We start from the raw sequence: 18632 nt of genomic DNA, 5'->3' as shown, positions 1-18632 counted from the left end.
AAAAAAAAAGGCTTCACCCAGATTCTAGTTCATTTTAGCCTGAGCTTACAAAATGTCTCTACGCTGAGATATCTTTGATTTGTGCAAAATAGGTGAAGCAAAATTTGGAATAAGCCTCCCAAACAATTCCTTAATATCATGGTGCATGGTACTACATATGCCCATTGCTATGGATCATACAAAGGAATGCTTCATTTATTGCATTAAATGTGGTCCTTGGTATTTCAGTCTGTCATTTAAATTGCAATGGCAAATTTTTAGCAAGCCAAGGTGCACCAGATAATGTATTCAATCTGTCACTTAAGTTTATAATTAATGAAATGTGAGCCATTACTTTTAGAAACTTTACATATATGCTTCGGCTATTTATGTTCGTACAAAGGTAGCTACTAAGTAAGATATAACTGTGGTAGAGAGCATAATCTTGTGCTCTTAGGATTGAATATTTGATGATACATAAAGCTAGATAGCTGATGATTACTCAACCATTTAGATCTTATTTTTTAGTTGTCCCTTTCAGACATTTTAAACCTTGAGATATGATTCTTAATGGCAACTTGGAAGAAGGCTGTCGCTAACATGTATGTGCATGATCAGTGCATTACTTCATGAGGGAAAATATATGCCGCTTTAAAGTGATCACAATAGGTGGGCGCACATCATGATAAAAAGAAAATGATATATACTTAGGTATGGAAGTTAAAGCAGCTAAAACTCCTTTCAACCTGTGGGGGAGAGGGAGAGAGAGAGAGAGAGAGAGAGAGAGAGAGAGAGAGAGAGAGAGTTTGTGTGTGTGGGTGCGGTTCTCTACCTCGTTCCTGAATTATGCTCAAGATCGCCCTTCACTATATCTGAAATAAGAGTAGGCCTAAATTACTGATAGCTGATCATCACACTCACTACATGATTTACAATATTTGCTGAGAGTTTGTAGCAGGTGACTGACCAGAATCTCAGCTTATACAATTTTTCAAGCTAGCGGCTGATGGTAAACAGTTTTGTCTGAATCTCTGCTGAGGCCTGAGGATAGTTATGAATGGGCAATGACCAATCAGCGAGGAATATTCAGCAACAAGGTTCTATAGATACACTATTTACTGTTGGCCATTCTATATAAACTCTCAGCACATGTGGTGAATCTTGTAGTGACTTAGCCACACCATTGACCTGAGACCTGTCCAAACCTCCAATAGAACGTCACAACTGCAAGACTCCATTGTTTCCCGGCCTATTGATTGTTTATAGCGACACTTCATCGACTTTTTGCCCATAGTTTAGCATATGGGCATCATAGTCATCTTGTTGATATATATCCGTATATCCTCAACAAATGACCACCGTTGAATAAAAGTATCAATTAAAAATGTATAGGATATATATGTTTGTCCTGAAATACAATGTAAAGCTAAAATTCCTTACTGTTAATATCCAGATTCTTCAAATTCCATTTTTAGTTATTAATAACCAGATTAAAATCTTCGAAATTGATGTACTTCATCTCATCAACAAAAATGTCATAATGGAAATTGACATAATCTTGAAATTATAAATTTGATCACCCATTACAAAATGACAATAGCAATGCTGTAGAGAAAGAAAATGTTATTATTTGTTCGATCATTAATGTAGTAATAAGTAATCAATTATAGTACATAGCTAGTTCCTGATTCAGAATTCCATAGGAAACGATCGGATCAGTTGATTACAGTTGATTATACCAAAGTGAAGGACAGTTACTAATAACAGTCAGATTAGTTAGAACACAATTTTAAACTCAGTAAAATTATAACATTGATAGTTTCAGTCTTCGCATATTATCTCGTACTACTAAGAAAGTATTCATAATTTTTAAAGAGGTTTGATTGCACATTTCACATTTTATCTTTTCATACTGGAAGTATGCATTTGCAAAAAGGCAGTTCAATCATGTCTCACATAGGTGAAAACAAAAGACTCGTATAACAGAATGAGTACTCTAATAGAATTAAATGATTCAAGGTTCTGCTTCCCCTTATCCATCACTTCACATAACACCATGACTTTTTGTAAAATATATAAAAGAGGAGAAAGGGAGACGAGTGCTGCAGGTCGACCCATTAAATTATTAAAAGATTGGAGCACTGAAACTTGAGATTGGAGTGTAAAAGAAAGGTCAGCCTTTCTCTGTTGCTTCTAGCTAGTCCTGCAAAACTCCTTTTCAACTATGAGCATCAGATCAATGTCAGACCATCTAATGTTCATCATCAGACATCAGTAGTGAGGAAAGGTACAGCAGCCATCTTTTTCATATTACAATGATAGATTGGTCATTATTGGGTAAGTCTTTGTTTGTGGATACCTATGTATGAGTATGATATCCAAGTTTAATAACTTTGACTTCATGTCTGGTTCATGGTTCAGTTGTGGAACAGACAGTGAGTGGTGATATTTTCAGTTTCATGTAACGGTATAGAACGTGCCACATTAGCTAGATGGTTAAATTAGTTCATATAATTTTTCCAGACACATTATTTTTAAGATTGCCATCTAAGAAGCTAAAAGGAAAAAAAATCAAAATACTTAGCCATTAAGTATGTACTGACATTGTCAAATAGTATCGGCACAATTTTACGGCAGATGATGGGATGAAAGGCACAACTTTGGGTTGTGATTAACGTTCGATATTAGCCTCATATGGCCACAGGTTTCATCCTGGGACTTATTTAACCTGCTGCGCCTAGCTATATTACCTTATCATCTTCATGTGCATGCCCTCTACTTTACAAAGTTGCATCCTTTGCTACTAAGCTTTCCAAAACTAAATAGCCAATGCTTATCGTACTACCAAACTTATCAGACACAGATAGGATGCATTTGAAATCGACAGGAACTCAGTTAACTGCTTTGACCGTTTTAAAATAGACAAGCAACAAGTTTTACTTTGTGTTTTTTATTTATGCTTTGAATAGATTGACATTATAATAAGTGAAGATGACATGGTACAGGACAAGTGTGTACCATGTATCCACATATCGCTGAGGAATCCTCAGACTGACACCGCAAAACTGTAATGGATGGTTCTATCAACAATGCTATATTAAGTTGGGAATAAAACCAAACAATTCAACGGCTCATCATGTGACTTGAAGGGCTCACCACTCACCTTCACAAACCAATGTGGATCCCCCCTTTCCGCAAGCATGATATGTGGAAGACAGTCATTTAAATCGGTCACAAATATAAAAGACTGAAAGCAACAATTGCTTCTACCAAACTCAACACTGTTGTGTAGAAGTGTTGATCAACTTTAGCATATTTGCAATAAGACACAAATGTCACATACATATGTAATTGTTCAACGGAGAGATGAAACTGGGTGTGCAATTTCATTTCAGATCTTGCATTCTAGTTTTGATAGACCCACTTACATATTAGTATGATGCATATGCAAAGGGTTTAGATGATCCTGCATGATTATAGCTGCTAGATACAAACTTTATATATGTCATCCTGCTCTATGGAATTTGGTAGTTGTGTTCATTTTTATCAATGCACTATAGAAACATATGCAATAGAGATGTGTCTCATGGCGTGATGATGCTCCCAAAAATATCTTCTTTTCAGCACAATAAATCAATTGCAAGCAGGGTATACAATCTTACTTGGGAAAGGGGGTAATGATCCAATCAAAATTACAGTTAAACTTTGGGAGAAAATTACCCAAACTATTATTTGAATGACCACTTTTTTTTGAAAATTTAAGTACTCATGGATTAGATAAAAACAAACAGTGGAGGATGAGATACTGACAAACAATTCTTTTTTAAAAAAAATTTAAGATAAAAATCTCAAGGAACCTGCAGCGAACTACCATGATGCCTTGCATGTTGCTGGGTGAATCTGGGATTTTTCAAAAACTCTTAGGAACATTAACAAATTTTTCTTTGTAGTGGCAGTCCAGGGACATGTTACATGCATCAAGGAGTGCTGGTAATGTTTTCCTTTTTATACTCTCTTGTTTAACAAGTAGTAGCTCAGCTGGTGCTCCAAAAGTTTTAGACTAATTTATTTGGTATGCTTCAGTTTGACTGTTCAAAACATAAGTTCATCAAGCGACTATATAGTGCTGCATTCATGGAATCTTTTAAGTGATGCCTCAATCCTTGTAAATGAAAAGCTATATAATTGTGAAGGTAAATATTACATTACTTAGAGATCATCATAGAAGTTAGTCCCATTCTGCTCTAAGATCCGGACTTATACATACAGTATAATTTTGATTTTAGTTCTTTTCTCTGTGAGTAATCATACAGATGTCAGCAAATTGGCTCATGAAAATTGTCCTATGAAATAACTAGTTTGTGAAAGAGTTACATTATTAAATTAAAGGCACTAGTATTTACTTTGAACTTATGAATTCATTTTGGAACAATGGATTTCCTGTTAATGGTGGAGCAAGCGATTTCATGAAATTTAGAAATTATATTCCCCACACACTTTTGTTTTGGTGATCGTAGCATATTTACTATCACAAAAAATGTCTTTAATTGAATTACAGAATAAAAGTAAGAGTATCTGAAAGTAAAAGTAAAAGTAATTGAATTACAGAATAAAATGGTTTAGGAGTGGGTTTCTTGAAAAATTGACCTAACCACCAAAACCTTACCAAGAGCAACGTCTACATCATCTGTTCAGTTTTTTATAACTTGTACTCCGTAGTTCGGACTCCTGAAATTCCAGAAGCAATATTCCCATCACTCAAACAGGGGGTGATAATGGGTAAAGAGCAAGTGGGAAATTTTTAATTTTACTCTGTGTGTGAGGGCTATTTGAATAACAGCACACATCTTTGCCACTATCTTTTACACTTCCTCTTCTTCCAACTAACTCCAATCCTTGCAATATTCTCATCATGTGCCCATTCCTTTCTTTCTCGTCGTCTTTCTTTTAGGTTATTTGTTGCCCTATTTCGGCCACCTGATGATGTGCTCCATGGACCATGGTCAACCAACTTGCACAAATGTACTGCTTTTTGACAGTAGTTTGTGATTACGATGCTCTAATTACGCATTAGGCACAAGAGCCATAGCATTTTGAAGCCTAGCAAGCTAGCTCATGATGAATTATCAGATCAGTGGACAGATATGTAGAGAATTGGAAAACACCACACACCCAAAGGAGGGGGGGTGACCTCTATTATATATTGCCGTATGGCTTGGAGTACAAGTAAACTCAATACAAGGAAATACAACAATATATCTCTAATACCTGCCCGTAGTCATAGGCGGAGCTAAACGAAGACCAAGACTAGTCCTAAAATCAGTGTACAACTGGACAGGAAGTCCTTTAGTCACGATGTCAGCATACTGATGAGAAGACGGGACATGCAAGACCCGAATCTCTCCCAAAGCCACCTTCTCGCGAACAAAATGAATATCAATCTCTATGTGCTTGGTGCGACGATGATGGACGGGATTAGAAGTCATATATACAGCACTAACGTCGTCGCAATAAACAACGGTAGCCTTGGCGAGGGGAACATGAAGCTCCTGAAGCAACTGTCGGAGCCAACAACACTCAGCAACAACGTGCGCCACTGCCTGGTACTCAGCCTTAGCACTGGAACGAGAAACTGTAGTCTGGCGTTTAGAGGACCAAGACACCAGATTATCTCCAAGATATACACAGTAGCCTGAGGTGGATCGTCGGGAATCAGGACATCCAGCCCAATCAGCATCAGAATATGCGGTGAGTGTGTCGACAGAGCCAACTCCCAAAAGGAGGAGCTTCTGAAGACCGTGCCGGAAGAGGGCCTAGGTAGTGGCCCTGCAGCTGCGGTAGAGGGAGCTCGCGAAGAGGGCGACCAGGCTGCGAAGAGGGCACCGTAGCAGCACCTGGTCGGCGGTTGTACACTTGACCGAAGCGTCCAGGAATAGATGTAGTAGTAGGAGCAGCAGCTGGTCGGCGAGTGTAGACTTGACCGAAGCGCCCGCTAGGTACAGCACCACCAGGAGGCGCTCCAGGAGCAGGAACAGCAACACCAGGCGCTCCAGGCATACCAGAAGAAGCACCAGCAGGTGCACCAGAAGCAGCACCAGGCGCTCCAGGAGGCGCAGGTGGATCAGCTGCTGTTGTTGGCGCAGGAAGTGGGCTGGAATCCGTCCCGCCCGTAGAAGAAGACGCCGAAGGACTGGACGGGGGCACGAAACCACACCCGCCCGGAGAAGAAGACACCGAGGGCCCTAGTGGGGGTTGAACACCGCTACCACCAGGTGCCGAGCACGGTTGCTCAACGTCTATGGAAGACGGAGCAGCCGTAGGAGAGCCACCAGCTGCATGATTAGTAAACAAAGGTGCAATATCCAAGTCGCGACCGAGTAAGAAATCAAAGGAGCTGGTGGTGGGTGGATGAGTCTCACGAGCGAAAGGAAAGGTGGACTCATCAAACACAACGTGTCTAGATATAATGATGTGACGCGTTGTAAGATCAAAACAGTGATAACCCTTATGATCAGGCGGATATCCCAAAAAGACACATGCGGTCGAGCGTGGAGCGAGCTTGTGTGAAGAGGTGGCCTGTAGGTTAGGATAACACAAGCAACCAAAGACACGCAAGTGATCATAAGAGGGATAAGCATTATATAGGCGAAAATAGGGAATTGCGTTACTAAAGGAGGAGGAGGGGCGCCGGTTAAGCAGATAGGTGGCTGCTGCTAGCGCCTCAGCCCAATACTTGGGCGGCATAGAGGCATGGATGAGGAGGGTTCGCACTGAATTGTTAAGAGTTCGAAGGATGCGTTCGGCCTTGCCATTCTGTGGAGAGGTGTAAGGGCATGAGTGGTGAAAGATAACACCATTTGCGCGCAGGGTGGTGTGCATGGCGTGGTTAACAAACTCAGTCCCATCTGAGTGCGAGCATAAGCAATAAAATCAACGATATGCTGATGTACATCGGATTTGTGCTTAAGCGGGAACGTCCAACAATAGTGCGAAAAATCATCCAACAAAACCAAGTAGTAGAAACAACCAGAAATACTAGCAACCGGCGAGGTCCAGACATCACAGCGAACTATCTCAAAAGGTGAAGTAGTTTGAGAAGTAGAAGTAGCAAACGGAAGACGCGCATGCTTGCCAAGCTGACATGCATGACAAAGCGAGCGATCTACTTTATTACATGAAACTAAATTGTTCTGTTTTAAAGTAGCTAAGACTACTGGACCAGGATGACCAAGGCGACGATGCCACAAGGATGAAGAGGCGGCAAGCATGGCTTTTGCGGCTGCGGGGCAACTGATGGGATGGTGTAGAGGTCGCCTGTACTATCGCAGCGAAGGATCACTCGTCCCCGTCCGGGTGTCCTTAACAGAAAAACCAGAGGCGTCAAATTCAATGGAACAACGATTATCGCGAGTGAATTGGCGAACAGAAAGTAAGTTGTGAATAATGGATGGAACGATAAGCACGTTGTTCAGAATAAATCTAGACGTGTATGTGGCTAGAACGGAAGAACCTCGGGACGTGACAGGGATATGTGCACCATTGCCTACGGTAATCGAAGAGGAAGCAGCTGGGAGGCGAGAGAGAAGTATACCTTCCGAGGAGTGCATGTGAGTAGAAGCTCCAGTATCCATCACCCATGCATTGCCTTCGAGCGCTATCTGCTGGAGGGCAGCGATCAGGCCAGCCTGATCCCATGAAGGGGACTGAGTTGGCGCCTGAGGGGAGGTGATCGCCGCATGAGCATGAGGAGGGGCACCCAGAATGCCTTGACCGCCGCGCTGGAATTGTATGCCATTGCTGCTACCTTGCGCACCCTGGAAAGCAGCCCATGGGTTGATGCAGACCCAAGGACCGCTAGGGTTAGGTGTGCGAGGCGACTGCTGCTGCTACTACTGGCCGCCGTTGGAGCGTCTGCCCCTCCTGCGACGCTGCTGCTGCTGCTGCTGCTGAGGAGGGCGCTGCTACTACTACTGAGGAGGGCGCTGCTGCTGCTGCGTGACGGAGGTCGAAGATGATGCAGATTGGCAGGAGGAGCCGCATCCAGCCGAGGAGGAGGCGATCATGGCGGAGGAGGCAGCCACCTTTGACAGATTTGCTAGGCGGAGCTCCTGGAGGGCAAGCCGATCTACAGCCCTGGAGAAGGTCATGGTCACGTCTCCTGCGATGATCTCTCCAGTGGTGCTGTAGCGAGAATCAGCCCCAGCGAGAAGGGCGAGAACCATCTCAGAATCGGCAACAGGCTTGTCGACGTCGCGAAGAGCATCAACGGCCTTCTTGAGGGCTTGGGCATACTCGTGGACAGACATATCCCCTTGAGTTATTATGTGGAACGCATGACTCAAGAAGATGGCACGAGGAGCTTTGTTCGTCTAGAAGTGGTTGGAGATGGCGACCCAAAGGTCCCGTGCTGTCTGGTTGGCGGCCATGGTGAAGTCGAGGACGTCCTCGGTGACAGAGCCATAGAGCCAGCTGCGGACGGCACAGTCGGCCTCGTTCCATGCATCAGTGCGCGAATCAGGGGGAGGGGCGCTGTTGATGTGGCTGAGGAGGCCGAACTTGCCGCACATGGCCTCGAAGAAGCTGCTCCACTTGGTGTAATTGGAGGAGCGGAGTTCCAGCTTGATCGGGACGTGCGCCTAGACGGAGACGGCGGCGTACGCAGCCATGGGGATCGGCGGCGGCTGGGTGTCGTCGACGAAGAGGGAGGAGATGCCGTCGAGGAGAGAGTCACCGTCGTCGAGGGTGTCACCGTCGTTGGAGACACAGGACATCAACAGATTGTTGCAGATGCAATCTGTTGATGCTGCTGCAACCGACCAGGGAGGGCGCAGGGAGGAGGAGCGACCAGGGAGGTGGCGCAGGGAGGAGGGGCCGACCAGGGAGGCGGCGCAGGGGTGAGGAGGAGGTGCCGCAGCCTAGGGTTGGCAGCGGCAGGTGGTGGGTGGGCGCGCAGGCAGGGTTTGCCGCGCGAGTTAGGGCAGCGGAGGGGGGAGAGGGGCACGGCCGGCCTAGGGTTTGGCCCGGACTTGTGATACCATGTAGAGAATTGGGAAACACCACACACCCAAAGGAGGGGGGTGACCTCTATTATATATTGCCGTATGGCTTGGAGTAAGTAAACTCAATACAAGGAAATACAACAATATATCTCTAATAAGCTTATTAGTTGTGGAATGCGTTCTGTCCATCAAGAACAACTCAGCAAGCCTTTAGAAAAAACCAAACTCAGCCAGCCATGAATTCAGATTAAAATTTTCAAGATTAGTCTTTGTTGACAGAAGACTTTATATATCAATCTATGCGAGACATTTTCTAGCCTCATAGTCATACACTCCTTTCATGTAATCTCGGGCACCGATATTCATCTGCACTGCTAAGGTGCACTTTTGATATAGATTATAGCCTAAACTGTTCCAATGGAATTGAACCATTCCATAGTAGATTCCCACTCTACAAATTGGGCTTCTTGTAGTTAGAATTTAAGATCTAGCAAAAGTATTCATTTTATGCTCAACCATAATCACCGCTAGAAAGTTTAAGAAAGAACATGACTTTCGGCGCACCTCAAGAAAACGACGCAAGTTCATCATTACAATTAATGGAAAATCATTATGCCCAATAGGACAAACCAACCTTTTCGATGCATCAAAAGAACATGAGCAAGATCGGAATCATAGTACTTTTTTTTGCCTTTCCTGATGGAATATCTAAGATGAAGAGCCTAAACAGAGCCTCAAATAAAGAGACAATGGACTGTCAAGTAAAACAATATTGCAGATTACAAAAGCTTGAAGAAAGAAGCGATAAAGAATATAGAACAATTGACCAACCTGTTTTGTTCAGGAATAAAGACAGCCCATGCTGTCTGGCATCAAGTATACGTGCGACTAGTGCAAAGCTTCCAACACCGTACCCTGCATGGTCACATTTACAGAACTCCCAAAAATATGCATGAAGGTATGAGTTAGTTCTGAAACTATGATCGCATTACAGAACATCAAACAAACAGTGAAAATAGCCCAGGTAATAGGGGACATGTGGTTAGGCAGCCAGTCAACACATCTTCAATAAGTGGGCACATGCATTTCTTTTGACTGATGAAGTTTGCACAAAGTTTTTAATCCAGAAGTTGGAATTGTTTTTCTAATTATAAAGTGCATCAAGACAACTTTTATGGGGATGGCCAATGATGCTTCCATGCTGAAATATTACAGAACTTGTAATCACCCAACTGATTTGGCAACCAAGAAGATTTGGAAATCATTGCAATTTACAAATAAGATGCATCGTCCTTGAACACGATGCATACTACGGAGACAAGGGGATTAATAAGCCAGCATATTACTATAATAAAAATTGGACCAAAAATAATGCGAAAGAAAAATGTTACAATTGGAGAAAAAAAAGGGTAAAATCATAGACTAGTTACAAATGAGATTATGACTGCTATATCTAGCTCCATGGATCATCCCAACCTTTGGGCCCCTCCCTCTTAACAAAATCTACAATGGCCCGAACTGCCTCTTGAACTCTGTTGGACAGAGCATGGTTTCCCCATTCTATTTCAACTTTCTCTGCGCCTCCCAGCGCTCTACATAGCCTGCAGTGAAGAGAGAACATGAGGACAACATTAATATCACCTTAGTATTCACTAATTTAGATTCCATTTTTTACCTGTCTACTAGAGCCTTCTTATCAACATATTCAGGGACATATTCGTCCCCCATTGAAAAAATCACCTGCACAACACTTAAATCTATTAAATGCAAGAGCCAAAGCATAACCAAGAATTGAATTCGCATTGCCACATCAAATTATACCAAGGAACATGAAGTTTCCCTTTACTTATTCAGCACACAATTATATCTAATTATCTATCTCTTATGTTGACCTAGACAGAGTTTTAAGAAACTTCCTTTTCATCTAGAATATGCAGTTTGACCATTCAGGAAATGTTTTAACACTGTAATTGTTAGTAATACATGCAATGCTCAAATTTCAACAAACTGCGCGGCAGCAGCGGCTTGGTGGGGCCCGCACGCGCGTGCGGCCCTAGGCAGCGGCGAGGGTTAGTGACGGCGAAACAGGAGAGGAGAGGCTCGCGGCGGCGACGGCGGTCGGTGGCGAGCAGCGCGGCGGCGGGGCCTCTGGCTCGCGCGCCTGGGCCCGCGGCGCTGGCGCGGTGCGGGGGTGGGGCAGGGCGGTGATGGCGGCGCGGCTGCGCGACGGCGGCGGCGCCAGAGCAGGGGAGCGGCGGCGGCACCAGAGCAGGGGAGCGGCGGCGGCACGGCCGCGTTCCGACCGAAGCGGAGCCAGGCGGCGGCGGCGCGGCGCGAGGCGAGCAACAGCGAGAGCAGGCGGCTTCGGTGCGCGCGCTAGCGTGGCGCGGGGTGACGCGAGCGCTTCTCGCGTCGTACGGCGGCGGCAAGCACCTCGGTCGGCGGCGGCATGGCGTGGAACGAGCGCGGAAACCTCGTGAACGTGCGGGAACACGGAGAGCACGAGCATTAGTGCCTCACCTAGAGTCGATTTGAGCTGCTGGGCGAAGAAAACGGGGACCGGAGGTGGGAGTTCGACGTTGAGGTGGAGCTCGGGCGACTTTAATGGCTGACGGCCGGAAAATCTCCTATTCCCGGCGAGATAGGGCTTGGGGCTAGGTTTGGAGGGGTTGGGAAGGACACTAGAGAGGTGGAGGAGCTTCGGGCGAAGTGGATTTGGAATTTATGGAGAGGAGCACGCGAATCGGGCCGGCGAGCGCGAACAGCATCAAGCGCCGTTCATGGCGGACCGAGGACAGAGAAGAAGAGGAACGGGAGTGCGAGCGAGAGTGAAGGCAGGTGGCGAGCTCGGAAAGACGTCGTGGACGACTTGACGACGTTGGACGACCGAGCAACGCGGCGACACTCCTCGACGGCCACGCACGGCTTCGGGAGGACTCCTCCCGCCATACCGTGCGCTGTGCGCAACAGGGAGAAGAGAGGGTGAGAGATTGACAGGTGGGGCCCACGTGTAAGCTTCTTCAACATTTTTTTAAATTTTCATTTGAATTCAGTTTGAATTGTTACAATCCTTCCTTCTAAAAGAAATCTCGTCCCGAGATTTAGGAGAAAAGTGCCGAATTGAAAGGGTCCCGAGATTTAGGAGAAAAGTGCCGAATTGAAAGGAAGTCGGAAAATCATATACCTTGGTCAACATGGCCGCGATTGCCTCAACCAAATTGGGAGCCGGTGGCGGCACATTATCACCATTGGGCGCAGGGGAATCACTACCGGTGTTCGGCATTCTGCAATTAATCATGAATCGATTAGTCCCAATATCTTGATTAAATTAAATAATCATGATAGCAACTAATATTCAATTCATGAAAAATGCTGAATTTAGAACACTAATTAAATAACTCAACATTTGTATCACTACTTTTATGCCCAATAATTGCAACAAGAATAACTGGATCATGCATGAGGAAGGTACAACCATTTTTGCATCAACTAGTAAATACAAAATAGGCCCCAACTAAATCTCAAAATCACAAATCTTCGCGGTATAGATTTGACAGTATCTCCCAAACTATACGTCCAAAAATTTATAACTTTTGCAAGTGAGTGCCTATCAAAATATTCTACAACTTTTGTATAGCTCGTGTTTACCGCATGGACCGTCTTCACGAATTTTTAAATACTAAACTTCGATAATACGAAAATTTTCAGATTTCACACCTCGGAATTACCATAAGTCGAACGCTAAGATGAAATTTTACAATGGAATTACACACCTACAAGTTCAGTACAGATATATACAAACCACATTCCTATCTTACATCAGAGTTATTTTGTCATACTACGAGATCTAGTTGTCCCTAAGACATTTACCGAACTACAATACTCTGTTAGCTCTTCCTACACCCAAAGTCTATCTACTCAACGCGGCGGCTGGTAATCGAAGACGCGCTCAACCTCGATCCCACGCGCGCGTAGCTCCTCCTGCAGGCGTGCCACGTTCTGCTCGTTCACAATAATGGCTGTGGACCCTGCCTAAGGTGGAACGTCGTTCTGACCGACTGAACTCTCCGCATGAGACATCTCCTGAGGCCCAACTCCTGACTCAACACCTGATACCTGAAGTGGTGGCTCAGGTGGGGCAGCGGCCTGCTGCTGCTGAAGCTGCAACTGGTGCACGTTCCATAGTGCAACCTGAAGCGCGTCCTGTAAGTGGTCAACTAGAGCCTCCTGGTCGTCCACCTGCTCAGTCAACTCCTCAATCTGCTGAGCCTGCTCCGCTAGCTGCTGTGCCTGCTCCGCTAGCTGCTGTTACTGCTCCTCTAGCTGCTGTGACTGCTCCGCAATCTGCTGAGCCTGCTCAACTATCCTCTGCTCCTGCTCCATGAACTGCTGTGCCAGCCACACTACCTGCTGACTCTGCTCTGCGAGCTGCTGGCTCTGTCCTAAGATCTGCTGAGTCTGCTCCTGTGCTGTGGTGTGAGCTGTCCGGAGTCCCTGCCGGTAGAGCGTGTTCTCACTCCTAAATTGGTCGCACACACCCAACATACCGGCGGCGTAGCGGGCGATTCTGGCCAAAGCTGGGACGTGGCCTATAAGAGTAGGGTCCAACAGAAGAGAAATACGCTGCCTCGAGTACTCAGAAGTTACTCTGATAGGAAAACCAACCGTCGAAGCAGAGTAACTCACAAAGATGGGCTCCTGCTCACAAAACTGGGTAATGGCCATCGCAGCAGCACGATCCCAAACGCTCAAAATCTCAGTACCCTCAGTGTGCACCTCCCAAGGGTCTGACGGAAAGACACCGAGGCGTGCCGGAACTCGCAGGCGGGCCTCCCAACCAGAGATGCCCCCCTCGGAGGACACGCGACCGTAGTACTGGGGAGGCTCAGTGTGGCCAAACTCTTGGAGCACCTCCCACAGCAGCACGGGAAGGCCCTCACGGTGAAGACAAGTGGAACGCACCCACCCGTCCTCGTCAAAGTGAAAGTCTGTCAAGGCCGCCATCTGCGAAAAACGCCGACAGCGGTAAGGAACGATCCTTAAAAAGATACAAACTCATAACTTACAAAACTGCAAACATTTACAGCACTTTTCGCTGTCGGCACTTTTCGTATTATAGAGAAGTGCTGTAAGTGTTTACAGTTTTGTAAGTTATGAGTTTGTATCTTTTTAAGAATCGTTCCTTACCACTGTCGGCGCTTTTCGCAGATGGCGGCTTTGACGGACTTTCACTTTGACGAGGACGGGTGGGTCGTTCCACTTGTCTTCACCGTGAGGGCCTTCCCGTGCTGCTGTGGGAGGTGCTCCAGTAATTTGGCCACACTGAGCCTCCCCAGTACTACGGTCGCGTGTCCTCCGAGGGGGGCATCTCTAGTTGGGAGGCCCGCCTGCGAGTTCCGGCACGCCTCGGTGTTTTTCCGTCAGACCCTTGGGAAGTGCAGACTGACGGTGCTGAGATTTTGAACGTTTGGGATCGTGCAGCTGCGATGGCCATTACCCAATTTTGTGAGCAGGAGCCCATCTTTGCGAGTTACTCTGCTTCGACGGTTGGTTTTCCTGTCAGAGTGACTTCTGAGTACTCGAGGCAGCGTATTTCTCTTCTGTTGGACCCTACTCTTCCAGGCCACGTCCCAACTTTGGCCAGGATCGCCCGCTACGCCGCCGGTATGTTGGGTGTGTGCGACCAATTTAGGAGTGAGAACACGCTCTACCGGCAGGGACTCCGGACAGCTCACACCACAGCACAGGAGCAGACTCAGCAGATCTTAGGACAGAGCCAGCAGCTCGCAGAGCAGAGTCAGCAAGTAGTGTGGCTGGCACAGCAGTTCATGGAGCAGGAGCAGAGGATAGTTGAGCAGGCTCAGCAGATTGCGGAGCAGTCACAACAGCTAGAGGAGCAGTAACAGCAGCTAGCGGAGCAGGCACAACAGCTAGCGGAGCAGGCTCAGCAGATTGAGGAGTTGACTGAGCAGGTGGACGACCAGGAGGCTCTAGTTGACCACTTACAGGACACGCTTCAGGTTGCACTAGGGAACGTGCACCAGTTGCAACTTCAGAAGCAGCAGGCCGCAGCCCCACCCGAGCCACCACTTCAGGTATCAGGTGTTGAGTCAGGAGTTGGGCCTCAGGAGATGTCTGATGCGGAGAGTTCAGTCGGTCAGAACGACGTTCCACCTCAGGCAGGGTCCACGGCCATTATTGTGAACGAGCAGAACGTGGCACGCCTGCAAGAGGAGCTACGCGCGCGTGGGATCGAGGTTGAGCGCGTCTTCGAGTACCAGCCGCCTCGTTGAGTAGCTAGACTTTGGGTGTAGGAAGAGCTAACAGAGTATTGTAGTTCGGTAAATGTCTTAGGGACAACTAGATCTCGTAGTATGACTAGAATAACTCTGATGTAAGATAGGAATGTGGTTTGTATATGTCTGGACTGAGCTTGTAGGTGTGTAATTCCATTGTAAAATTTCATCTTAGCGTTCGACTTATGGTAATTCCGAGGTGTGAAATCTGAAAATTTTCGTATTATCGAAGTTTAGTACGTAAAAATTTGTGAAGAGGGTCCATGCGGTAAACACGAGTTATACAAAAGTTGTAGAATATTTTGATAGGCACTCACTTGCAAAAGTTATAAATTTTTGGACGTATAGTTTGGGAGATACTGTCAAATCTATACCGCGAAGATTTGTGATTTTGAGATTTAGTTGGGGCCTATTTTGTATTTACTAGTTGATGAAAAAATGGTTGTACCTTCCTCATGCATGATCCAGTTATTCTTGTTGCAATTATTGGGCATAAAAGTAGTGATACAAATGTTGAGTTATTTAATCAGTGTTCTAAATTCAGCATTTTTCATGAATTGAATATTAGTTGCTATCATGATTATTTAATTTAATTAAGATAGTGGGACTGATCGATTCATGATTAATTGCAGAATGCCGAACACCGATAGTGATTCCCCTGCGCCCAATGGTGATAATGTGCCACCACCGGCTCCCAATTTGGTTGAGGCAATCGCGGCCATGTTAACTGGGCGTGATGAGAAGACAACACTGCTCCGTGAACTTGTGTAGCAAGGTTCGGCGCCGCGGCACAGAAATCATAACAACCATCAGCAGCCTGTTCCTGGGTATCAGGAGTTCCTGGGTACTCAGCCACCGCTTTTCCATATGGCGGATGAGCCACTGGAAGCTGACAGTTGGCTCCGGACCATCGAGTCCAAGTTCACTCTGTATCAGTATAATGACAATGACAAGACGTCATTTGCAGCTCAACAAATCAGAGGTCCTGCACGTATGTGGTGGGATAATCACGTAGCTATGTTCCCTGCTGGTACTCGATTTTCTTAGAATGAGTTCAAGGAAGCTTTCAGGGCACATCATATCCCTGCAAGGGTTATTCGAAGGAAGCTCAATGAGTTCTTGGCTCAGAAACATGGCAATAATGCTGTGACGCAATACGCTCAAGCTTTCAACACATTTTCTCAATATGCTGGATATCACGTGGAAACTGATGAAAAGAAACAAGCTTGTTTCAGACAGGGGCTTAGCAGCAAGCTTCAGGAACGCTTGGTTATGTTCAAATTCAACACTTTTAGTGAGCTGGTCAATGGGGCTATCACTCAAGAGGACGCCCGTATAGCTCATCAAGCAGAGAAAAAGAGGAAGGCACTAATGGGTGGGTCTTCTAGTCAGGCTAATCAGAGGTTTCGTCTAATTCAGGCCGGACCCCCTCGTGCGCCTTATCAGCATCGGCCGGTGTACCGACCAGTACAGTATCAGACCACATATCGGCCTCCGCAACAGCAGTCAGGTTATAGGCCAACACAGCAGCAGACGGGATATAGACCACCACAGTACCCACAACCTCAAGGGGTAGCCAAATCTCCGGTGCCTCAGCAGAATGTGCAGAAGACGTGGGTGCAGCCACAGGGTCTACGCCCTAATTTGCCTCCCTGTTACAACTGTGGTCAAGTTGGTCATTTTGCACGTGAATGCCGTATGCCACCTAAACAAGCTCAGGGTTCTAATCAGCACAATCAGAAGCCGAAAGTGGCTCATTTCAAGCCAGGACGTGTGCACTATACCACACTAGAGGATGTTTCTGAGGGAGCTCAAGTAATGGCGGGTACGTTTTCAGTTCATAATCACTCTGTTACCATATTATTTGATTCGGGTGCATCACACACATTTATTAGTAAAGAGTGTGCTATGAGACTTGGGTTGGAGATAGAAAGCATGGCGATACCATACAATATTCAATCACCTGGGGGGTAATTAATTACCAATCAAGTTGCCAGACGAGTGCCTCTACAGTTGCAAGGAAATTTTTTTACCACGTCTCTTATAGTTCTCCCAACCGAAAAGGTTGATATTATACTGGGTATGAACTGGATGGGAGATCAAGGGGTTCTTTTAGACACTACTTCACAATATGTGCATATTGATTCACCTCTGTATGGTTCTATGACTTTGAATCTGATGGACCATATATCTTCAACACCTACGGTGAATCAGGTTGAGGCCAAAAGTCTGGCTGAAATACCAGTGGTGTGTGAATATCCGGATGTCTTTCCGGATGATTTACCGGGCCTACCACCTGACCGTAAGATAGAGTTTGCCATTGAATTGCAACCGGGGACGGCACCAATTTCCAGAAGACCTTATCGTATGCCACCCAATGAGTTAGCAGAGCTAAAGAAGCAATTGCAGGAGTTACTTGATAAGGGTTATATCCGTCCTAGCACTTCACCTTGGGGCTGTACAGCGCTCTTTGTTAAAAAGAAAGATGAAAGCCTCAGGTTATGTGTGGACTATCGACCTTTGAATGTCGTCACAATCAAAAACAAATATCCACTTCCCCGAATTGATATTTTGTTTGATCAGTCAGTCGGGGCCAAGGTATTTTCCAAAATTGATCTTCGATCGGGCTATCATCAAATAAAAATTAGGCCCGAAGATATCCCAAAGACGGCTTTCTCCACACGCTATGGGCTTTATGAATATCTCGTTATGTCATTTGGGTTGACAAATGCCCCGGCTCATTTCATGTATCTCATGAACTCGGTGTTTATGCCCGAGTTAGATAAGTTTGTCGTGGTTTTCATTGACGACATTCTTATATATTCTAAGAATGAAGAAGAACATGCTGAGCACCTTCGCATTGTTCTCCAGCGTCTTCGGGAACACAAGTTGTATGCCAAATTCACTAAGTGTGAGTTTTGGGTAAAGAAAGTTCAATTCCTGGGTCATGTCATATCAGAGGATGGAATTTCTGTTGACCCTAGTAAAATCCAAGATGTTTTGAATTGGAAAGCTCCTACATCTGTTCCGGAAATTCGGAGTTTTCTTGGGCTAGCAGGATATTACCTTTGGTTTGTTCCGGATTTTTCAAAAATTGCTAAGCCCATGACTGAGTTGCTCAAGAAAGGGGTGAAATTTAATTGGGATAATAAATGTGAGCAGTCTTTTCTGACCTTGAGGAAACTTTTGACATCTGCCCCTATCTTAGCCCAACCTGATATTATTCGACCCTTTGAGGTATACTATGATGCATCAGGTACGGGTTTAGGTTGTGTCCTCATGCAAGACCGTCGAGTAATTGCTTATGCTTCCAGAGCACTCCGGCGACATAAGGAAAATTATGTCACTCATGATTTAG

General features: G+C 45.6%; 1 protein-coding gene across 1 annotated transcript in view; it reads right to left on the bottom strand.

Moving 5' to 3' along the window:
- Window positions 1-10148: 10148 nt before the first annotated feature.
- LOC120659783 (UPF0613 protein PB24D3.06c-like) overlaps window positions 10149-18632 on the bottom strand; it is a 41525-nt gene continuing 33041 nt past the window's right edge. The window contains exons 8-9 of the mRNA XM_039938015.1: window positions 10654-10718; window positions 10149-10579 (exon numbers count right to left, since the gene is read on the bottom strand). Coding sequence (XP_039793949.1) covers window positions 10432-10579; window positions 10654-10718 — 213 coding nt within the window. The 3' untranslated portion in view covers window positions 10149-10431. The remainder of the gene's footprint in view (window positions 10580-10653; window positions 10719-18632) is intronic.

Source organism: Panicum virgatum, chromosome 2N (genome assembly GCF_016808335.1).
Source record: "Panicum virgatum strain AP13 chromosome 2N, P.virgatum_v5, whole genome shotgun sequence".
Classification (NCBI taxonomy): Eukaryota; Viridiplantae; Streptophyta; class Magnoliopsida; order Poales; family Poaceae; genus Panicum; species Panicum virgatum.
The sequence above is the reverse complement of the archived record's forward strand: the minus strand, read 5'-3'. Positions and strand labels throughout refer to the sequence as shown.